The 25,461-nt window shown below is 33.4% G+C and overlaps 1 protein-coding gene across 3 annotated transcripts; it reads left to right on the top strand.

The window, feature by feature from the left end:
* Positions 1 to 1,948: 1,948 nt before the first annotated feature.
* Positions 1,949 to 24,659, top strand: LOC149478158 (uncharacterized). 3 transcript variants are annotated; one of them, XM_089709994.1, is made up of 11 exons: positions 1,949 to 2,089; positions 12,898 to 12,955; positions 13,196 to 13,564; positions 14,208 to 14,291; positions 16,729 to 16,806; positions 17,177 to 17,378; positions 19,806 to 19,925; positions 20,398 to 20,607; positions 21,667 to 21,893; positions 22,574 to 22,710; positions 23,719 to 24,659. In XM_089709994.1, exons 2-11 carry the CDS (start codon positions 12,905 to 12,907, stop codon positions 23,720 to 23,722), a joined length of 1,482 nt encoding a protein of 493 aa, XP_089566120.1. In that variant the 5' UTR covers positions 1,949 to 2,089; positions 12,898 to 12,904; the 3' UTR covers positions 23,723 to 24,659. The 3 variants fall into 3 exon arrangements, with proteins under 3 accessions (XP_089566120.1, XP_089566118.1, XP_089566119.1); XM_089709992.1 differs by having other exon boundaries at positions 14,208 to 14,411; XM_089709993.1 differs by lacking the exon at positions 23,719 to 24,659 and having other exon boundaries at positions 14,208 to 14,411; positions 22,574 to 22,714.
* Positions 24,660 to 25,461: the final 802 nt, after the last annotated feature.

Below are 25,461 nucleotides of genomic sequence, written 5' to 3'. Positions count from 1 at the left end.
CGGTTTTTTCTCCGTCCGTTCTTTCCGAATGCAAGCCCATGCATCAGGAATTCCTGACGGAAAAAAAACGAAACGGATGCAAAGCTTACATACATTTGGTATAGCCCGCCACACACATTCGAAATTCCGAACGGAACATCAGTCAGCGCAGCGCGATCGAGCTGAGCGGACCCGTACCGTAGTTATTGTTGGGACACCCACGAATACGTAATTTTTAATTATTATTCACGATGAGTGACATTGAACAGTTAATAATTGGTGTAGAGGGGTACCCATGCCTGTGGGACCTTAATAACGAAGATTATCATAACAGGGATATGAAAGATCTTGCTTGGCAACAAAATGCTCTAGGCGATAAAATGAACACGATAAAACTTTTTACAAAATAAACATAATTAAGTATTTCTTTCATAACTATTGTTATTACATATATATGTATAAATTAGCCCTTATTTTCACGTGGTAATTATGGTGTGTGAAGCGTATATCAAGACACATTTTTTAAGTCGACTTCAACTTTTTTGAACTATACCTACTAGTTACGCGACGCTTGATGGGCCAGTGCTGTTGTGTTCAATAAGTATGTGACAGGCTTTTTGAGTAGCGATTGTTGTTTAAATTAATTTGACATATTTGTTTTTCTTCTATTCTTTTCTTTTTTTTAATTTAATTTAAATGAATTTAATGAATTAAAATAATATTCTTATGTAATACTTGAATACGAATTTAAATATTAATCACATAATCTATGCCGCTCCGTTATAAATTATATTATATTGTTAATAGTTTTTTGGTCCCGCAGGACAGGCTTCGCCTAGTGCGGGAACCAATGAATCTCATAATTATATTAATATCAAATTATTAAATTAACTAATATTGTGAAATACACCATATTGTAATAATCTGGTTTGTAAATAAAGGAATTATTTATTTTTATTTTATTTAAGTATTTCAATTTCCTGCAATTCCCTTTTCTCCATCAGAGCTCATATTTTTCTACAGGGGTTTAAAAAATAGTGCAACGGTTATGATTGTCATATCTTTTTTTTACAACTTGGTCAATCTGTCAGATTTAGTTACCACTTCACAGTTTCGCCGTGGGATATTTATATACATTTGTATCAAGAAGCTTATATCTAATACACTGGAGATTTCAGTATGAACATTAACTTGTAACAAGAAAATATGACGTTGAATGACGCCTGTATGTTTTTATCCCTTTCACACCTAACTTGGCAAGTTGGTATAGTAAAACGGTAAAACTCAATTTATTATTGCCATATTAAAATTTAAAAGTAAAATTTGCTAAAATTTAAGTCAAAATAAAATTATTAATTTAAAACTTTCTGTAAATCCATGCATTATATAAAAGTATTTTCTAATTATTACTATTTGTAAAATATGTTTGGATTTAATAAACAAAGCATAGCCACACCCCGGACACTCCATACAAAATGATCGTTTTGACAGTCACACCGTAGAGACTGCAAATGTGTGTGTTAACGCTTTATGGTTGGCACATTTGTGACTAGCGTAAAAAAAATTTCGCGTTTTTCTGATGAAATACATCCGTAAACAGCACAATATCTAACCATTTTCTACGAAAAACGATAATCACAAATCCAAAATAATAAAATTACTTTAAGTCAATTTGATTAATGTTGTCAATCTTCGTTGCGTATCGTCCTTGCAGAAAAATATGGCCCATTTTATGTCTGATCGTGCGGGGGTGAGGTAAGTTTAATTTTGGCGGGAGGCGGAGAGTGTCCGTTCTGTACATGGAACTATAGTCATACGTAGTATATATAGTTCCATGGTTCTGTAGCGTTTAGCTACTATTATGTATTCTGTGGCATAGCTCCTAATTTTTTTCTCCCAATCTCCTATTATCTACTATGTATATTTTTGTGTGGAACACGGCAATACTACAAACAAATTTCAATTTTTGTATCGCACTGTCGGTGAAGTGATGAATGGCAACGACGCTTTCACGTTATACTAAATATTTGTTTGAATTCGTGTACTTTTCAGTGTAAACAAGTTCAGTGAGTTTGGAAAGTGTTCAAAACTTTGAAGAAAGCTAAATACCGTAAGTCCTTTTATTTCTTTACGCTTAATCTGAATCGCGCCATGATACGCCGCCCGCCATTCTTAGATCTTGTTTTGCTTGAAGATTATCTTAATTGAACATTCCTTTAGCTAATAAAGGTTGAAATTATGGAAATCTAACCTAAATTGAATGTGTTTATAATAAGTTACTTCATTATATCACGTACATTGTAAAGTTATATCACACATCAATTACTTCTATCACTTCTCCCATCAATTTATTTAAACATTTAGACAAACAACGATTATCCAAAGTATTTTACGTAATCCAATATCCATATGGGTTATAAACTAAAATAAGTTACTTAGAATAGTGAATGAAGTTTAATTTTTTTTAATAAGGCGCGCAAAAAACAAGGAAGTAATTTTGTCTTGCGATATTATGACCATGACCTCGGCGACGGATTTCAGAGTATCTATTAATCTATTTTCGCGGTATGGACTATAGTGGGTTCGTGAGCAAACATCTAAATTAATATTTGATATGTTACATATTTACTCAAGTTCTAGTTTTATTTCGAAGAGAACAAAAATATACAGTAGGTATCAATATCGTAAAAATGTACATAAAAGAAAAATCAAATCAGGTCAGATTTTGAATAAATATAACATATTATTCTATATTGGCAGAATGTTAATTATATCAGACCCTTCAAAATTAACTGAAGCGTGGCAATCACTGAGGCATCATTAATGTGTTGAACCACACATCCTGTGTACGCTATGAATTATAAAGCTTAATTTGCCTTATTCTTACATTACATCACTACATAGTATAAAACAAAGTTGCTTTCTCTGTCCCTATGTCCCTTTGTATGCTTAAATCTTTTAAACGCCGCAACGGATTTTGATGCAGTTTTTTTTAATAGATAGAGTGATTCTCGGCGAAGGTTTTAGTGTGTAATTTATTAGGTTTTAGACAAAGCGGGCGAAGCGAGTCTACTATAGGTATAGAATAGGAATTTTGAAGTTATTAACCATTTCCTTAATTTGTGTAACCAGTAGATGTTATTTTCAAGGTCAAGTAATTAATGATATTTGAGATTCTTTACTTATATCACAGTATTACCATTATTTCCTACAGTAGTGCGACGAATGTACTTGTGCAGAGAAACGGAGGGGAACTGGCGGGGGTCGGGCGACGCGGGCCGCGTAAAGCAGACACGCTTAGTTTGCTTTACCTAGCGCGAAAGGATGACGCAGTCGTATTTTTTGTGTAATAATTTTATTATACATAGGTACTTACATATTCTATTATGGCGCGCACAAACTGTTAGGTTTACGGATGTAAATCTACATTGAAATCCCAGAAGGAAACAATATTTCAGAAAGATTGTATTAATTGTATGTTGAATTAAAATCAAAGCTATGTATATGTTGTCCTCATTATTTTCTAATCAGATTGTACATCCCAATGCGAATACATTACTTAGTTAAATGTTATAATATACAATTAAGAACATCCAAAAATAAAGTGTCCACGTAAATAATATTTAGCAGTGCAATATCGGTAATTATATATTTATGAACAAATAATTACATCAGATTTAATAATCGCAATTATTTTGAATGTACATATGAATAAAGATTTCATCATAATATTAATAATCACAATTGTTTTATTTCCCATTTGTTGCAACCCTAGCGTATTTTCGTGTGGCAGCGTAAGTACCTACGCTGGCGGCGGCATCGCGCGACATCAAAGGCGATTCCTTACTGTAGGAAATAATATTGTAATACTGTGCTTATATGCCAAATAAAATTCAGGCAGGTATGTTTGTACAATAAGGAAGAAGCAACATTCTTTCAAATTATGATGATTAAATTACATAGGTACATTTTTATGTTTTGAACTTCATACTATTACAAATTTATTTGTTGCATAGAAAATAAGCTATTTATGATTCATACAAGCTTCTACTTAAATGATGTTTTCACATTTATGTTTAAGATATTTGCAACTCATAAATATTCATACTGTTTTGTCCTAGGTAAATCTTAAGGTTCTTAGGTCAAATGCGCTTAAACACTATTTGTTATGTTAATATAGTCTTTTCACTTACTTGTGTTAATGCTAAACAGTGCTAATGTTAGTATTTGTAAATGTAAATAGATGTTTGGCCAAAGTAGGTGTTTGTTTTTGTATCATCTATTCATTATAACATTTTGTTTGACTAATATAAGAAATATTTTTTTAAATAAACAAACAAGCTTATTCCTAAACATGTGAAATACTTAAGTGATTATCTATGTTTTAATCATTAAGTTACTATGTTCACATAGTACATAGTAACTCAATGGTTTTAATCAAATTTTTTTATGAGTAGCAAGCCAAATTGCTATTAACTTTAGGGATATCTAATTTAATATCTACTATGACATATTATTATGAAAGAAGAATAGTAAAATATTTGAAATATCTTAATTAACAAAACAGGTAGCGTTTTATAGATAAAAAAAAATACAAGTTAATATGAATAAAATCATATAAACATACACAATTAAAATTCCTACATAACCATCCTCCGATAATGTTACCTTGGCTTAATATCACTGTATTATGTGCCAATAATCTTATCTAAAACATGTTTGACCTTGTGTCTTCGAAGTAAGAGGTATATAATGTGGTTATAGTCAAAACAACCTGTCCATAATGTTTCAGACCCTGTATTTAAGATAGTTAATCGTGCACAATATATACAAATAAATAAAATGGAGTAACTGTAATTTACGAAATGTGTAAGAAAAATGAAATTTTGCTTTAAGATTTGTGGAAGAAATGTGCTTTTAGCTAGTTTGTGTTTACTAAAAAACTATAAAAGCAATGAATCAATCAGCCTATATTCCGATTATAAACAGTAGGTATTTGCTTTATGAATATAGAGTGCATATATTTATAAAGTAAACAGTTTACTACGAATTTTAAAACAATATTCATACTAAAGTGTTATTCGCAAGCTATGTGTACAAATACAATGGGTACATTGTGACAAGTGTTCCTTTGTTCAAATGCAAAACTAGGTAACGTAAAACTATATCCGATTTTGTATGGCTTCCACTAAACCGTTGATATCATGTATCGGAAAATATATTTTTAGCACAAAAAATTTGGCAAGTGTCGCATTGCAAAGTATTTTTGATTTTGAACTTATAGGTTCATTCATGCTTTCTAACTGAAATGAAATGAAAATTTATTTGTTTATTATAATTTATATTATATGTATATATTTATTGTACTGTTTTGTAGTTATGTTAATTCATTAATTTGGTTTTATTTTAAACAGCTCATTGTTAATCATTTGTACATTATACAATATGATTATCAATTGTGTATCCTTAATGCTAGTTTCTTATTGATAAAGTGGCAATTTTTTATTGATTTGATACTTCCATTGTTTACTATGTACTATTACATATAAACACATTTTTTACACGATATTCATTTGTATCTTTATTATCATCGGCTAGTAAACCAAATATGTAAAATAAAAATCGTTTATGTACCAACTACAAAGTACATAGAAAACAATGTAAATGCCTAAGTAATATAGTATTATTTGGTATGTGGTACTAACCCGAATTTATTATACGAGTGTTTAGCGTGTATGCAGTATTTACGAATTCACAGCGCGCGTGTGGGCATCGTATTGCAATATAATTGAATGAGCTTCCTGTCTCATTTACACAATTGAGAATCGGTGACGTATCTGCCTTTGTAAGATGCTTTGAGCATGTTTCCAACCCTGTAGCACGATGTCTTAAAGCAGGCGTCTTTCCAAACTATACAAGGCCAGTACGCAACGGTGTGAAACTAATCACGTATAGTTTGGAAATAACTTTTTTACAAAGTTCTTCCAATCTATACAACAGCAGTACGCAAATACTTGCAAATACTCGCGTATACTTTGTAGTGAAGTAAGTAAGAATAGCGCTCCAAAACATACAGCGCCAGTACGCATGCGGACTAATCGTGTATGTTTCGGAGTAAGCGCGGCGTCTTTCCGTTACTCGCGTTTATATTATTGTATTGCTGTTTTGAAATCTATTATTAAAATGCATGTGTATTGTGTAATGTGTAATGTTGCGTACTGATCGTATATTTTTTGTATCGAGGATGCTTGTGTCTTCGTTCTCGACTATACTGCACGACTTACAATTGACAATACCTAGTGCTAAAATGTAAGAATCTAATAAGTCCAGAAGAAGACGGTTGCGAGGCGACCTATTTTTGTGTAGTTAAAAAAAACACGAACCTAACCTAACCCATAGGTAACCCTTATATCTGTTACCTATTTATTTTTCTAAGCTTACCTAATAATATTTTTATTCCATATTTTACTGAATCAATCAAGAAGAATAAAAGTAGATCGATATAACTGTACAAGTCTTTGATTGCCTATATATTTATTATTTCGCTCAAGCGTAAGTGGTGTAGTAGCTATATTTAGTTATACATAATATTTTGCGTACTGATCGTGTATAGTTTGGAACGAAGAAGCAAGCATCCGCGTTACAAATTATACACGATCAGTACGCAAAATTCGTGTATATATTGTAATAACAAACTTAAAAACAGCATTACAAAGTATACACGAGCAGTTTCCTATGGTTGCGTTCTGGCTATGTATAGTTTGGAAATACGCCTTAAAGCAGTATTATTTTCAGGAAAAATAACAGGCCCTTTAAAGTTTGTATAGCGGCATTACTTCATCGCATTAGAAATAATACTTCTCTATAACCTAAATATGTAATACAATTTTTTTGTCGACGCTACCAAAAATTACACGAGTTAAAATTGCGTGTTTTTTTGCTGACGGTCGTTCTGCTCATATCGTATTACATATTATGTAACATCTAACCGTGGACTAAATAAAGGACATTTATTGTAATACCGGACAGGTACGAATTGTAGTCGCGCTATAAGAGTACGCATGTATTTAATTTTAGACCGTTTTTATGTGTCTTTGAACTAATACAGAACATTGATAAAGACAAATAATCAAATATTGGAGCTTCTATTTAGTAATTCAATTAGATTTCTTTTCGAATTGAAGAATTTAAATTATCATTAGCATATCCAATTATAAATCAAAATTCACTGAAGCGATACATTCAAACGTGCAAAAGTAATATATTATTATATGTTAATAACCTTCTTTGTCTGTCAATAGTTGCTTGTCCTATATAACTACCCACACTCATCAACTTCTTAACAGGTGGGTAGGTATATCGTAAACAAGGCTTCAAATTACCAATCTCTTGAATTGTAATCTAGGTATATTAATATTTGTCAATGGTCAACCTACACGATTTTCGAAGTCTAGTTTTATCTATGGACATCATAGGTTGTTTTATATGGCTTCTAGTCTAGTCTAGGTAATAAAGTAACACTATTACTTGGAAAAATTATCACAAAAAGTCCTCATTTAATGAAACATAATGTTACATAGTTATTACGGACGTCTGCTAGCACAATGCTCATAAAAAGCGCAGTTTAAAAAAGCTATTTTTATTTTGACCGACAGATTTATGTTCATACGTTTTGAAAAATACATAGAGCATTTAATAATAACACATAGTTTACGGCTACAAGTGCGTATATAAATCATAATGTATTTATAATAAGCACGTGGATCTTAAATTAGCATGCAGGTACATAATTGCATTATTATTAATGTTATGCAAGCTAATGGTTCAACGACTTGTTGAATCATGGCGTACGGCCAGAGATAAAAGATTTATCTCGATAGGACTCTGTAGACACAGTGCTGAGTGCGTCCCCTCTTGAATACCTTGAGTGTATAGGTAATATTATGATGTTTGGATAGTGATATTGCTTGTAATGTTTTTGCGGCACTAGGAACTCAATCTCTCGAAAGGTTGCTTATGTTTCAAACATGACGTATAGGTCGGGTCATGTAAAAAGAACGCTGATGGTTAAGCTTGGCGATTTATTGGTCTATTTGGTGTTATGAGGTGGTATAAGAATAACAAATATGTAGTTGCGAAGCCACGACTCGAGAGCCTACTTCAACAATAAAATAAGCAGCATATAACTTTCGTGCTAAACTCGATAGTCGATACGTGCCAAAACACACCCCATCACTTTCATCCAGCGTTCTTTTTACATGATTCGCGTTATATCTATACTATACTAATATTATAAAGGTGAAGAGTTTGTTTGTTTGAACGCGCTCATCTCGGGAACTACTGGTCCGATTAGAAAAATTATTTCGGTGTTAGATAGCCCATTTATCAAGGAAGGCTATAGGGCTATAGGCAATATATCATGAATCATCACACTAAGACTAACAGGAGCGGAGCAATGCAGGTAACACCGCGGGGCACAGCTAGTTATACATAAATGAAATGCAGTGATATTTATTTTTATATTAAAATTCCAAAACCAGAAACTAATATTCCGCTATCTTTTTTATAATATCTTGATTCAATTTTTTTGCACTCAATATGCAAAGCATGTTCTAATGACCGATAGAATACCAGTTCGTCTAGTCTGATGATTTTTTTAGAAGTCTAGACTCCTATTGTACGAGAGTAGGTATTTGATGTTTTATTTTATTAAATTAATAATTTTTTACGTGTTATATTTAAAATATATAGTTTTTAAACTCAAATGATATTATTTAAAGCGTTGTTTACCTTACTATAAGTATAAAACCATTGTCCGTTACTTTATATAAAATTGCATTTTTAATAACTTCGATAATAATAAGAGCATTGTTTACCTTACTATAAAACCATTGTGTTATATAAAATCGCATTTTTTTAATAACTTCAATAACATGATCTTTTATTTTATATATTTTTAATACTCTGGCACGATTGTAGTTTTTACAATAATCGAGGTCGTAATAATAAAATGTGCAGTGTATATTTAAAAAGGTGCATCTACTGGGTTATGTAAAGACGTTGACACCGTATATGATCATGTTACATATTATAACAATTCGATCGAATATCTAGGACACAGCTTATTTGCTAGAGATAACAAAAAGTCGCTTGCTGCACCTAGATTCAGCAATGATAAATTCGAATGTGTTTTGGAATTGAGATTTTCAATGTTTGAAAGAGTTATAATAGTAGATGCACCTTGTTGTGTTTATTTATTATTTTACATTTTGATAAAGACTATTTGGCGATAAAGTTATATTTTTTTTTGCATTTGTAGTAAGTGAACGTGACTAACCTCCAAACTAAGCTTGTTTTTTCACTTTTTTAAGAACACAATATACAGTCTCTTATAATCTTAAAACAAAAATTAATGTGGGTCAAAAGCACGATTTCAAAATCTTTTTCAACTATAAATATGCGCAATTACTGCGTATGTTTAACAATGAACCATTCACATCAATGAAAATTGATTGAAAAGCTAATAAATTAAATTACGTTTAATGTATTGCATGAATTAAACATATCATTATTCAACTATAACATACATTTGACGTACATAGTCTTCAATATTTCTCCCATTTTTGCTAAAAGCATGTTTATTTATACACTGTAATTTGTAAATGTACACAGAAAGTCGTGCAAACAAGCCCATAGAATAGTTTTCTAGTAAAAGCACATGTTATTTTCGTTCTGTCGCGGTCGCCGACAAGTGTTACCACGTGGTGTTTGACGAGAGACACGCGCTTTCGACAGGTTTGATTTGCTCTATTGACAGGGTGACGGTTGATTTGGGAAAGCTTTTCACATTTATGGGTTTGTTTATCTGGTGATGGTGATAACTGACAACATTTCTGTAGACTTGTAGAGAATGTGGTTTTGGAAGGAATTCTGAAGTTAATTATTATTGAGCTTCTTAAGTTTGGTATGTACTGAGTTTAGTATTGAACTTTTGATGTATTTTTGATGCAAGACTATTTTTCTAGTCTAACATTTACTAGTTACTTTTCGTGTGTGTTGTCTTACTGCACACTAGATAAATTAGTTCAATATACATAACACTTGATTACTTAGAACAATACTATATTAGGATTGTCTACAACAAGACAACTCTCACAAGCAAGAGATAGCTTACCCGAGATAAACATCCAACTACCCGAATAAATAGAACGAACAACAAACGTGTTAATTAAACTTTCAAGATTCAATCCTATTTAAAAATAGGATCTACTTCAAATTCTTCCAAACAGAAAAACAATTACTATGGATGTTTAAAAATCTTAGATTTGAAAATAATATATAGAAAGCTCTTAACACGTTCCGCATCTGTTCATAATGTTAATGGCTGTGGCCCTTCGACAAAAGTGGCGCGGCCCGCGGGAGTGGTTGGGTGTGGTGCAAGTGAGAGTATATAGCGGATAGGAGATTTTATCATTTTGTTGAAGTTCGATGTCTTGGCCCAATATGTAGTTGATTAAAATTACATGTCATTTTGATTTTTTGGTGAAAATTTATGCTTCGAATAGAGTCAGCTTTTTTATATTTATTATTATTATTTGTGTATGTGCATAAAGTGAAGCTTTATAGCTATTAGCTTAATAAAATTCGGCTATGAAATGAAATGGAATGAAACTTTCCAGGATTATGGACATGATATAGATTTTCTGTTTTACATAAACAACTGTTCGCATAGTGCATGAAAAAAATTGTATTTTCAACTACAACCAATCTCTTTCCGAAAAATTTTGACCACCGCTTTCTGATGCGTTCTAAACTACAAACATACACATACATTCATGTACAACAATCTGCATGAATAAGGCATCACAGCTGTAGTTAGTAGACATCACACAGCAACGCTTGTGCCTTGTACCACACACAGCTTATTAGTGTGTGCGTGCGCGCGGTCGTTCACCCTGTCAGCATTATTAGTGTGCTGATAAACTAAGATTCGTTACTGGAGGCCGTTTTTATAACCATTTCAATATCAAGGTGAGGTCTATGGAGCTGTTATGAATGTAGATTATATCTTTGGTGTTGTTCTTTGTTGTTTAGATTTTAACTTTTTAAGATTTTTTTGTTTATGACAACTTGTGACATAACCGACACGCACTTGGTCAATAAAATTTAATTCAGAAATTCTTCATAACTTTTTTAAGAAGTCTGTAAATTTCCTTTCCATATAAGGACACCGTAACTCTGTTATTATATTAATGTTATTTCCGGTACTATTCAGTTAAAACTATTTTTTTTTCGATTTGGAAGATTTGAGATTATTAGGTGTCATTAGAAAGTCGGTGAATAAATTAGTTTAACCCAATTACTATTGGCAATGCCCTAAGAAAATATTAACAGTAAAAATATTAACAGCCTCTACCAAAATTATACATTTTGATTATAATAGTCTTCACTTATTTACACTTCTTTTATTTCATATGTTAACTAACTTCTTCGTGTTTTTGTTTCCTACCAAGTTGTGACTTCAAGTAAAAGTGATTGAGAATAGAATATTGATAAAATTCATCAATGTCAATAACGTTTTAGTTAAGCCGACTTAATAAGACGAAGCCATAAAATCATTAAAATTGAATCGTAATTAATAAGTAATTAAGTTTAATTAGATGAATATTTTGTGTCACTTCATCATTCTCTTTTGATTAAATATTAATAAGCAATTTTTTATTTCATTTAATAAAGTTAAAATAATCGTAAGTTAGTAATAGTTCATACAAAATCTAGTTCCTCGTCAATTTTCAAATATTTCTATAGATAAAATAGAAAATTAAAGGTTCGAACTTTGCAGGTCACACGTCACAGGATGTAATGAAGTAGGTATGTGGTTCATTGTTTTTTGTTCCACTTAATTTGAGAGGCAGCTGTGACTCTACTCAATTTACAATGAAAATTCCTGTTATGAAAGGGGAATTTGAACCAATGAGTTTTTAAATGTAAAGAATAGGCAGTATTGTTTTATTAAATAATTTGGTTTCGAGTAGGTAATTGAAAATATTTATTTAAATATGACATTTTTTACCGTTTGCTGTCGATTTTTACATAACTTTAAAAAATAACTACATACAAATTTTTCGACAGATTTCATGACGTCCATTAATAAAATAAAAAAAAATGTCAAAAATCAAAATAGTGCATGCTACATCTTCATCATTTCAACTATGTATTTATTTTTTTCAACATTTTTTAGTTTTGTGTTTCAAATGATATAATGAAGGACTTATTAATTGGGCCTACGGTCTCATCAAGTCATCAGTCACGATACGACGTTGAAATACAAACTGTTGAAGATGATTAAACGGTCGTTAACATTTGACGTTTTAAAAATATATTTTTATTGTCTCACTCTCGTGCAACGCTGTTTTTAAACTACTGACTAGTATCCACGTGGGAAATATGTTTGGATTGATGTATTGCGTCACGTTAGAACGAAGGTAGTTGCTAACAAACATAATTATATGCTCTAGCTAATGTTTCTAGTTGAAAATATGTTATTCCTTTCGCATCTACAGCATTAGGACTAAATGTTGTGTTGTTATGAAGATTTAATGATTGCTTGTTATGATACGAGTCGCAAATTGCGAGAATATCTATCTCGTTATATATGGTCACGTAAGATTGCAAAGCAGGGAACTGTTTAAATAACAAAGGTATACAAATAATCTTGGACTGTTCATGCAAACTTTCTTTTTCTTTATACAATATTTCTAAACATTATTCCACCCACCAGAATCCCAATATTTTGCAGTAATAGGCAGGAAACCTAAATAAATAAGTGCAAATTTCAGACACACCTGCCACACTAATTGTAATTGTTCAAACATTTTGATAGAGTACGTTTTGCCTAAATCTAATTCTCTTTTGCAGATAAGCCATGAGCCAAAAAGTGACGCGAAAAGGGCCGATAGCAGAAGATAAGGAAAAGGTTAGAAAATATATGTAATTATTTAAACTGTAGCACTTATGTTCCAAACTTATTATAGACATCAGTTGACTTATATGAACTATTTAGCGCAGATAGCACACTTTACCGTCAATTGGCATCAATCCACTTGAAGCAACTGATTCATCTTATTCATTGCACCTATTAGATATCCAATAAGAGATGAAAGTCAATTTCAGTTTAAACGGAAGCTGAAATTAATTTTCCAATATATTTTTTCAGAGGCATGCAGATAGTCCGGTTAAGGATATGAAAAAGAAAATGGCTGCAAATGCAGAAAAAGAGAAACAGACAGCGGAAAAGGAGAAAACCGCTGAAAAATCCGCAGCAAATGATAAACAGACAGAGAAAGCTTCAGAAAAGACTGACAAAACGGTAAAGAAAGATGCAGCTGCAGAAAAAGGTGACAAAAAAGATAAGCCCGCTGAGAAAATCACAGATAAGACCCCAGAGAAAAAAGCAGACAAAGCAGAGAAGAAGGAAAAAAGCGTAGAAAAGGTAGTTGACAAAAAAGATAAGCCCACAGAAAAGAAAGAAGCAGTAGTCGCTCCTACGGAGAAACCTAAAGAGGAGAGCAAAGAAAACGGCAAGGTGAGTTTAATTTACATTTATCACTGACCAAATATGAATTAATTGACGTATGATGATGATGTTATTGTTAATTTCCCTTTTTTCGTATCTACGTGACATCAATTTTTATATGTAAATCAAAAACATTATTATCGAACTATGCGTTCATATGTGTTGCATATAGTTGATGCGCAGAATAAAAATTAGATGCAATTTCTGTTTATGGAAATAACTGCTTTTTATCGAATCTAGACCCACCATACCTTGTTTTTGACGTGATAACGTCTTTAAAATCGTTTTAGTCGGGTGACATGTTCAGAAACTTGTGTCACACCAAAACCTCACGAGCGCGATCGCACTATCACAGGTATAACGAGAGAGAGACGGACCGATCTCCCGTCTCATCTCGAGCGCTGCCACCAATAAGACGTTATCACGTAAACATCTCGATCGTAAACCTACTTTACAAACAACCAATTTTTTTAAGGAATTAAATGTAAATGTAAATTCAAATTCAAACTGCTTTATTTGCAGAATGTAGAATTACAAAGATGTTTGTAGTATACAGATAGTAATATAGATCCTTAAACATTCTGCTCGTAGTTGAGCGTGCAAATATGTGTATTTAGCTCTCTTTATCAATTTCCATCGCCATAAATTCCAGGCCGACACATCGGACAGCCGCAAGAAGGAAACAGCTAAAGCGAAACAGAACGGCGCGCGGCACAACGGCGACGCGGACGCGACGGTGAGTTCGGACAGCGACGACGGGCTCTATCCGGAGCTCGCGTACGAGGACTCGGACATGGAGTGCTTCGAGCCGAACACGCCGGACGGGCCCAGCCGGAGCTACACAAGGCGATCGCAGGTGTGTGGAATAGTGCCACAGTATGAATGTGGAGCAGTACGGAAACTACGTGAAAACTGCTACGTTCTACGTGAAAACGTTACACATAGAAAAACTTACCTGCAAACGCAAGCGTAACTCACGCAACTTCAAGTAGATGTCATAGAAATATATAAATCGCGAATTTGACTAAACAGAATCAAATTCACGATTTATATATTTCTATCCAATATCGTATTTTGCTCGTAATAGTTTGACTTTTCTTTCAAAATTTCTAGGACCGTTGATTTTTAAAAAAACTGATGATGTCGTTTTAGTTTTCAAAAAATTTGGCCTCGTGAATTTTTCAGCCTTTTTAATAATATTTAGTCATTAAAATATTACGGGATAAAACTCCGTTAAAGTTTAATATTTAAATCTTATATGTGAACTATATTTTTTAATTCAATTAATTGATCAACACAGAACTCAAATAAAACTCAAATGTTTATATTATAAAGAACAACATTCAAGCCCTAACAATCCGATTGCTTCAATGTTATATACGTAATTATCTTAGCTTAGTTGCCATACTGTTACATATTTATACTGTGGTCGTGGAGTCTAGTGTGAGCGTGTGCGGGCTATAGGAGGACAGGTTGGTACAGCTGTGTATGTGTGTGTTATTGTATAGAGCAAATTGGTGACAATGCAGAAACAGAGTTGGTACACATACTAAATATCGGCATGATACAAAGTAAATACCACTAATTTTAAGGTTCCAATCTCACTAAATGTAGTCTGACTTTGAAAATGCTTAGAGGGCGTCCATAAATTACGTGAGGTATTTTTTTTTTTTCAATTTTTGATTTTCAAAAAAAATTGTGTAATATTTTCCTAGACCAACATAAGATTAGATGAGATTTGACAAAACACCTCCCCCCTAAAACAGCTCACGTAATTTATGGACGCCCCCTTATGCACGGGTATTAGTCCCTGAGGGCGTTTGTCCACTACAAGGAATTTTACGGTCCGGCATTCCGATTTTTTACGGTCCGGTATGGCACGCCATTAATCTATATACTAGCTTGTGCACTATACGTAATTTTACTGTCCGACATTTTACTTTTCCCTATTCCGGATGGTTTTTTGTGTCTACGAGTCGCTGTAGGTATAATTGTTTTCGAATGCCCACTTGCTTGGATTTTACTGTTTTTACTGCATATGCCAATTAAAAGCAAGCTCTTGTTTTCCTTTCTTTTAGTTGGCAATGAGATTTGAGAAGTCGGTATTGTTATTTTATATACATTGACCAAGCATTGACCTATAATTATTATCTAAGTAAGTGTTGGTAAGTTAAAGTTCAAGTGGGAATAGCTTAATTAGCTCCTCGTCACCGATTAAAATAAATAAGTGAAACACGCATTTTAAATCTCTTACGGAACTTTACTTTTTATTATAATGAAGTAATATAATATTTCACCTTCTATATTTTTTACTCGTTTCTTGTAAAATACAAAAACAATCATTTATGAAGCATTATACCGCCAAACTTCCTTGAACTGTACCGCACTGATCCGAGTAAAGACGGACAGGTGCACAAGCAATTCATCGGTTTTTTCATGCCACACCGGACCGTAAAAAATCGGAATGCCGGACAGTAAAATTCCTTGTAGTGCACAAGCGCCCTGATACAAGAAAATGTGACTAGCGCTATATTTAGAGAAGGTGAGTTATCCTTATACTCGTGGAGCTTTTTTGAACTATTCTAGATTAAAACTGGTCTGGATCTGTGTACTGCTTCGAATTTCCCGTAAAAAGTGAGTTGTTGAATGAAATTTTATTTTTGTGTTATGGTAAAGGGAAATCTTTTGAGTGTCAAAATTTTTTCATAATAATTATGAATAGCTATTCGGCAAGTGGTTTAATGTGTACTAATATGTATATCTTTATTTGAATTATATATTGTGTGTTTGTATTATATGTTGCTTCATGTGTGAGTTTGCATGTTTTAATCTCAAACTCAAACATTTATTTATTCAATTAGACTTCTTGGAGAAGCACTTTTGAAACGTCAATACATATTTTTACATTTACCACCGATTTATTGACATAAGTCATTCTAAATTTATAAAAAGTATTGCATTGAATTGGTGGTACCTACATGTTTAAACTATCCTATCTCTCAAGTTGGATCGAACTGCACATGGTATGCGAATTTTATTATAATCGGTTAAGTGGTTTAGGAGTCCATTGAGGACAAACATTGTGACACGAGATTTATATATATATTAAGATAAGAAGTAATAACTCCAATTCCAAATAAATATAAAACACTCATATAAAATGAATACTAAAGGTGAAAGCAAGCCGCACGCCAGAAACTCCACGACCGGCGTCCGACAAGCAAGCGGACAAGGACTATGTGCCTGACGATGTGAGTAAATATCCTGTTTTATTATTAAATGATATAATTTTTTGTGTATGTATGTTGGTTACTCGGAAAGTGCTGAATGGATTTTGTTAAAATGAAAAATAGGTGCTGTAGATTTGACATTGCAAAAGAAGTTATTGGTTTTTATCTTGTGAGAAAATAATAATAATTTAGTGTGGGCAAGGCGAAAGCGTGATCGAATTTTCTTTATTCTTTAAAAATTTCTCTATAAAATGTATGTAATTATTAATACTTGCAACCTTATATTGTGGAAAATAGTTAACATAATGTGATCGATATTGCATTCTATAAAAAAATCATGATTCCGTCATTTTTTGAAAAACTTTTTCAATGAAAATATTAAAATTTCCAGACGAAAGAATCAAAACTGCTCAAGCTCAAAGACGACGCGCCGTCCGATCGCAAGTTACGTTCGTCCGATTCGCCGAAACCGCAAGACAAGAGAGAGAAGGCAGATGGCGTTAAACCGAGAGAGAAAGAGACGGAAGATGGTAACGATACCAAGGCGGAGGAGAAATTGGACGTTGAAGTTACCATTGAGGTGGAAACTGAAGGTTAGTGTTTTTGTGTTGTTGGAGGGTAGTTTTAGATGTTTTTTGAGGGTAGTTTCAATTTCGTGTTTGTGGGTAGTTTCAATTTTGTGATTGAGGGTAGTTTCAAAATGTTTGTAAATGCGGGTAGTTTTAAATATTAAGTTTTTGAGGGTGGTTTTATAATGTTCTTGTTTGAGAGTAGTTTCAAAATAATTGTAAATGCGGGTAGTTTTAATTTTTCTATGCAATTTATGATTTGAAGCTTGTGTTAATAACGTAAGAGGAATAATGGGCAGTCTGTTGTTGTTATTAAAAAAATTAAAATGGTATTAATCATTGAGTAGTAAAATCAGTGAAATATACTTTTTAAAGTCTGTTTAGAATGAATAAATTTTTAGAGCATTTCAATTTATTATAACTATGAGAAATTACCTTGCTTGATATCACTTTCTTTCGTATTTAATAAGTTAGAAATGTGACTAGAGACTTAGAAACTACATTGATGTTAACCCTCTACTACCTGACCCTAATTTCTTATACGTAACTACCTACTTGGAGTCTCTCAGACTCCCATACTTTGAACTCTTAATAAACAAAAACTATTATAAATGAAAATAAATTAAAAGAAACATGTTATAGCTTGAACAATTCTTTATTTCTTAAAAGTAAAAAAAATACATATAACCTTATGGCTTATACTTAAAAACTACACTTTTTTTTAAAGTAAGCAAAATTTTATCAAAAATTTTACACTTTTAATAAATGAGATCTTTAAAAAAACTAACAAAAATTAGGAAATCTCTTCATAAATTGTTTAAAGTTTAGTAACTTATCAACATAATGTGACACAAATTTTTGGCAAAAAAGATTTTTTTTTATAAAATTGCAAGGCTCAAACTTTACAATTTTTCCCGGCATATTGAGCACGCCGTGTAGGAGCACTGCAGGCATGTAGGCTTCTTATATATGAAACACAAGTACTGCGTCTTAAGTTTTTTTTTTCGGGTCACATGTGAAGCAATACTTGCGTATTGCCAACTTTTCAGGTGCTTCATAACTACATCCTGCATCTGCATCTCTGTATCCGATGCAGAATCACAGGGAAGAACACAATTTTCTTCAATATCTTCCTCGTGTTCACTGCACAGTTCATCAAAACATTTTTCTTCGTTCGAGGAAAGGTCCTCCTCCAACCAACGATCAATATTTTTATCATTCGAGGTCATTTTGAACTAAAACAGAAAAAAAAAGTTTCATGAAAAAGTCACGTAACTACCTACCTGGAGTCTCTCAGACTCTACGACATAGTTTTTTACTCACCAAAAAATGATCTCGACGAGTTCAGGCGCGGTACTGCAGGCAGAGGGGCGAAGGTACACGGACGCACACCGTTCAAATACATTTGCTTGTAAAGATATAGACAAAAATAAGACTGCTGGAGTCTGAGAGACTCCGGTCAGGTAGTTGAGGGTTAATGTTATTCATATTTTTTAAATTTTATTATTTTCTACCACCTATTTATATGAAAGGGATTGCCCGAGGTGAGTATAATTAACAATATGGACTTAGCAACTGACTTACATATTAACTGAAAACATAATTTTTTGTACAATAAATTATGACCGTGTGTGCGAAACTCTGATGCGAATTTCGCACTCAAGTTCGAATCAGTTCAATGTATAACTTTATTTTATTGAGTTAAAATATCGTCAGATACTTGATGTACAAATTACTATATCATTATCATCAGTCCATAAAAAACATTATGTAATGAAGCATGACAAGATTTATTTATTAATTTATTGTTTATTGCTCTGAATTAATTACAAATTGAGACATAATCTAGGATAAATTATAACAATTAGCCTTATCGCTAAATAGCGATTTTTTCCAGACACAGCTATCTATATTTGTCATCTCTCTCATTATACAATATACGTATAAATATGGTACACTAGTGTGTGTGTGCACGATGTGACGATGTGTGTAGCGTGTACACAAAATCAAAGACGTTTTCACTGATAATATTTGAAATTAAATTAGTTGGATAACATTTTTTTTAATTATTGGAAAAAGTATAACTCCTCTAACCCCTCTCTTTTACAATATATATGGTATACAACGACTACTCGTTGAATTATAACTGGTTTATTTCTAATTCCCATACATTATATACAAAAAATCCGCCCTTCAATCAAAATTCTCTCATTTCTACCATGAAATATATAAAAATAGCACAAAAGTAAGTGTGTGTGCACGATGTGACGATGTGTGTAGTGTGACGTGTCGTGTGCATAAAGACCTTTTTACTGATAATATATGAAATTAAGTTAGTTGAATAACATTTTTTTCTCTACCCCTCCCTTTTACAATATTTAAATATGGTGCATAAGTGAGTGTGTGTGCACGATGTGACGATGTGTGTAGTGTGACGCTGTGTGTGCACAGACGCAGAGGCTCGCAAGCCGGACACCAACTACAGCAAGTCGCGCGTCAAGGTGTCGCCCTACAGACGCTCGCGAGTGCACGCGGATAACACGCAGACATCTATCGTGGCTAACTATACGGGTGAGTCTGGGTTGAGGGTGAAAATAGTTTAATATGTGTTTTTTGGATCTCAATGTTAAGGTAAAAGGTTGAAAGAAAAACAGCATAGAAGGTTACTTTGAAGAAAACAACATCACGAAGAAAACACAATCATGTCATACAAATAAATTAATTTCAATAATTTACTTGTATGACATGATAAAATAATACAAGTACATTCACTTTATTTTGACCTACATTTTACATCTTAAAAACTGCTTACTGGAAATACTTATTTAAGTTCGTTTGAAACACAGTAGAAAATACATACATTTTTTACACTAGTGCAGTGCTCCCATTAAAAAAAAATACTATTCTTTTATTGAATTGTAAAACACGGCGTACACTAACATGTTATGTTCTCAGGCTACATAACATGATTCGTTATTTTTAAAAGAAGACCTATTAATAATTATTATGTCACATTACATTTTTTATCTTATCCATTACCCAGGCAACAACACAACAATGGAGATGGACTTGACAGAAACATCGATAGTTTCCGAAGAGCCATCATCAGCTGAGAGTCCCTATCTCAGTGGGCTACGCAGCATCCGCGGAAGGAGATCTTACAAGCATCTCGGCGAATTCTCGAGACGCACACCGTTGGACTCGAGCCTGAGATATAACACTAGTGTTAATTCGAGTGCTGTTAGTGCGAATGGTAAGACAAAACACCAACATACACTATAGCCAACACAATAATACTATATCTTATATATAAAATTCTCGTGTCACAGTGTTAGTCTGCATACTCCTCCGAAACGGGTGGACCGATTCTCATGAAATTTTCTGTGCATATCGGGTAAGTCTGAGAATCGGCCAACATCTATTTTTCATATGTACCACGGGCGAAGCCGGGGCGGACCGCTAGTAAAATATAAATATATAAATAGTACATAATAATACATAGCCTATTACCACACCCCGGACACTCCATACAAAATGATCGTTTTGACAGTCACACTGTAGAGACTGCAAATGTGTGTGTTAACGCTTTATGGTTGGCACATTTGTGACTAGCGTAAAAAAAAATTCGCGTTTTTCTGATGAAATACATCCGTAAACAGCACAATATCTAACCATTTTCTACGAAAAACGATAATCACAAATCCAAAATAATAAAATTACTTTAAGTCAATTTGATTAATGTTGTCAATCTTCGTTGCGTATCGTTCTTGCAGAAAAATATGGCCCATTTTATGTCTGATCGCGCGGGGTGAGGTAAGTTTAATTTTGGCGGGAGGCGGAGAGTGTCCGTTCTGTAGCGTTTAGCTACTATTATGTATTCTGTGCTATTACATAAACATCACACGTACATCATTAACAAAAGCAAAAGCAACTCTAATAACACTAACAATAGCATTAGCAACACAAATGCCACTAACACCACAACAGTTCACAACAATATTGCCAACACTGCTAACATCAGTACTAACAATATTTACATGAACACAACCAAAACAACAAATGACAGGACAAACAACACATAGTTACTACGGTTACAGTACTAAGGTTATATTCAACCCGCTGTCTGGTGAAAATTAGTGAATTTCAAAAGAACATCATAGGTCCACCTTTTAGTAATTTCTTACATTACATTAATAATATAATAATAAATTACAGAAGTTGTTTATTAATTTTTTATTTTTACAATGTAAACTTAGTTTGCTACAAACAAAGTGCTAATTCATTCACATATACTTTCATATATGTCTCACAGAACAATCGTCCCGTCCCACGGGCACAGTAGTGGGCCGCAAGCGCAAGCCGGAGCCCACAGACCCCACGGACCCCACAGGGGCCCTCGGGGACCCCACAGGGCCCGGGGACTGCACACACGTGGACGCAGAGGGCCGCAAGCGGGCGCGACTGTTGGACCGGCTCGGGGGACTCGCTAGACCCTTCCGGTTCAGTGCCGAGCGGGTTTGTGTGGAGAGTACCGCTGAGGTGACGTGGCCACATTTGTTTATATAGCTAGACTATTACTATTGTATGAAATCAGTATTGTAATGCAGTTTTAGTTTTGTAAGCCATGTCTTTCTTTATAGCTGAGATGACAGCCCCCCTAGACAAGCGGCTTTCTATTAGCGTAGTCTAATAGAATAGATTATGAATGTATGAGATTGACGTAATCAATCGTCGCCGTCGTCGTAATCAAACGTCAATCTCATACATTCATAATCTATTCTATTGAACTTTACGCTAATAGAAAGCCACTTGTCTAGGGGGGCTGGTTATACAGGAACGTGAATCGTTGACTTAGTGCATTCCGATAGTGCAACGTAATTTTACGTATTCATTGTATGTATTTAATTTAGATATATATTCACTCTTTAGAATTTCTCGAATCGTGAAAGGCGTAATGAAAGCAATTTAGTTATTAAAGTATGCAATTCTTATGGCTCTGGCTGTATGAACCATAATTATTAATTAAGTACATAGAAGTATTTCTTGATAATATTAAATCGTTATTATGACTTATGATTAATAACTTGCCATTAAAAACATCTAATTAAATAATTTTTCGATAGTGGACATAAAAAGAAATTGTTTTTCTAATCAAACAGAAACCATCAAATAGAACTTTATTGTGTAAAATGTAAAAAAATAATGTTTCATTATTACAGATAGTGGGCATAAACACAGACCTGCCGCTAACCGCTCCCGTCGCAACGGCTGATCCGGAAGCGATAAAACAAGTCGCTTCAACACCCATACATACACGGCTCACGCAACAGCCGAGGGACAAACGGTGTTCTATTATGTGAGTGTTTTGTAATAATACGCTGTTATTAGCTTCACCTGTATGTTTGTATGTTAGCGACTCTTTAAGAATCGATTCTGATGCGTCTTTCCATTCTATACATAGATAGAACACAACCATAGGAAACTGCTCGTGTATATATTGTAATGCTGTTTTAAAGTCTGTGATTACAAAATATACACGAATTTTGCGTACTGATCGTGTATACTTTGTAAGGCGCGGGTCAAACACGCGCGGCTTGGCGCGGGCGTGCCATAAGCGCACCTCTTGAATCTGTTTTGCACCACGTCCTTCTTATACATTTTGTATGAAAGAATTTTGGACAGGCGTCGAGACGGCACGCCACGGTTGTGCCAAGGTTGTGCCAAGGTTGCGCCGCCCCAAAATTATTTCATACAAAATGCCAATAGCGCACCCGAAGCACGCCGGCAGCGCGCCGCTTGTATATGTCCCGCGCCTAAAGCGGATGCTTGCGTCTTCGTTCCAGACTTGACTTAGAGCGTATACGCACTATGCGGGTAGCCGCATTGCGGGTAGCCGTCCGGCTGACCGCAAGCACAATTATGTACGTAATATTCATTTCTATGCGCACTGCGATGCGGCTACCGCAGACCGCACAGTGCGCATAGAAATGAATATTACGTACATAATTGTGCTTGCGGTCAGCCGGACGGCTACCCGCAATGCGGCTACCCGCATAGTGCGTATACGCTCTTACACTTGACAATAGTACTAAAAATCTAATAAGTCCATAAGAAGACGGTTGCGAGGCGACGGAGCCTATTTTTGTGTAGTTAAATAAAAAACAGGAACCTAAAAAAAAAATAGCAATGGTGGCAAAAAGGGCTCCCCGACAGCAAAGCAGCAACCATTAGATTGATCACTTGTGTATAAAAAAAATAGTTCTCTGCCTATTTTTAGACCTATCAAATATCCATAAAAAAATCTATAGGACTGATTTATTCATTTTACAAGTTTAAAAATTCTTATATTTTCGTATATTTACAGGTAACGACAATGTAACGAAGGTAAGCGGAGGAATATATTTGCCTTATATTCGTGTCACAATGTGTCGAATAAGTGAATTGTTGTGAGCAATAGTGAAGGAATGTTGTTTTTAACGGATTTAAATCGAGTTTTATTGGAATAAACTAAGAAATATTAATTGGTGCATTGTACTCTTAGTATAAAAGGAAAGCAAAAGTTTTTTATCACTTCATTACGATTAAATGAAAGTAAAACAATTCTAGTAAAATCATTCAATGTCACAATAATGTTAAACTAGCTGTGCTCCGCGGTTTCACCCGCATTGCTCCACTCCTGTTGGTCTTAGCGTGATGATATATAGTCTATAGCCTTCCTCGATAAATGGGCTATCTAACACCGGAATAATTTTTCGGTACCGGTTTTTTTCGAACCAAATCGGACCAGTATGTCCTGAGATTACCGAGTTCATACAAACAAACTCTTCAGCTTTATAATATTAGTATTTAGTATAGCTTATCCCCAGAGCTACATAGAAAGATTGCATTTTTTTATAGTTTATCTCGCTCTGACATATACAGCGATAGAAAGAGATAGCAGTTGTCACAAAAATACAGCTTTTATTAATGTTCCTCAATACAGTTAGAGATTTAAAAAGTTCAGTGTTGATAAAAAAAAGGTTGACTGGTTTTTTTGAAAAAATAAGATAAAATTGTATAATAAATCTCGATTTAAATCCGTCATTTATGAATCGTGTAAAATATTTTGATCATATTATGTATTTTCAATCAAAAATGTATTTACAATTTTGCCCCCCATTTTCAAAAGGGGATAACTTTAATGATTTGTGTATTGTCATCTTTATTGTGAAAATTATGTATTTTAAATGTAACGGTTAGATGCATTAATAAACGCGAAAAAAAGCAATTCAAAGGACACGATAAATCGTCGTATTCTTAATTTTTTTTTCATAATAGTGCATTTAACTGCTTGACATTGGAAACTGTGCTTTATTTCGTGTGAATAAGATATATAATGCGTAATTGTGTGTTATCCAGATTATAGAATACATGTTCAATAATTGTATATCGGATTGTTAAAATGATTATAAAAACAAAAAGCAATTAAGTTTATTTTCTTTTATTAGTAAAATATTTTAAAAATAAACGAATACTGGTAGATACGACAATATTATCGTGTATTCAAAACCACACGATAATTTGTCGTTGAATGTAAATGCTACGACCAAATGTCGTTTAACTATGATGGAAACAGTAAAATCTTTTTTCAAAAATATACGATGAATTATCGTCGGGTGTAAATGCTACATTTTGTGAATTGTACCAAAAATATGACAATTTGTAGCGATACTTTTATAGCATCCGACAAAATGTCGTCGCTATGTAAATGTACAACGGTACGATGTTTTAAACGTGGACGTATTGTAAGTTTTTATCGTTCGACTTTGTTCAATACATATAATGGGAATTTGTTTCATAAAAGTTGTGTTAAAAGTTAAAACCTATTGTTATGATCACTTGCTTTGTCCCGTGGCTAAACACGCGCAACACACGCAAAATCTAGACACGCGGCAGCGTGTCAAGCCGTATTTCTAAAAACATACAAAAAGCTATTTTTGCATCGTAATATTTGAGGCTGAAAAATCTTAATATACACCTTTGCGCAATAAATTCCTATTATATACACCAATAGATTAAGTTAGGTTTACATTTGAGAACTAAAATATAGTGTTGCCTCAAGCATAGA

The sequence above is a fragment of the Colias philodice genome, chromosome 23 (assembly GCF_061535455.1).
Source record: "Colias philodice isolate Cphi_HAF_F1 chromosome 23, ilColPhil1 Martin Lab GWU primary, whole genome shotgun sequence".
Taxonomy (NCBI): domain Eukaryota; kingdom Metazoa; phylum Arthropoda; class Insecta; order Lepidoptera; family Pieridae; genus Colias; species Colias philodice.
This window is presented reverse-complemented; position numbering and strand designations above follow the sequence as displayed.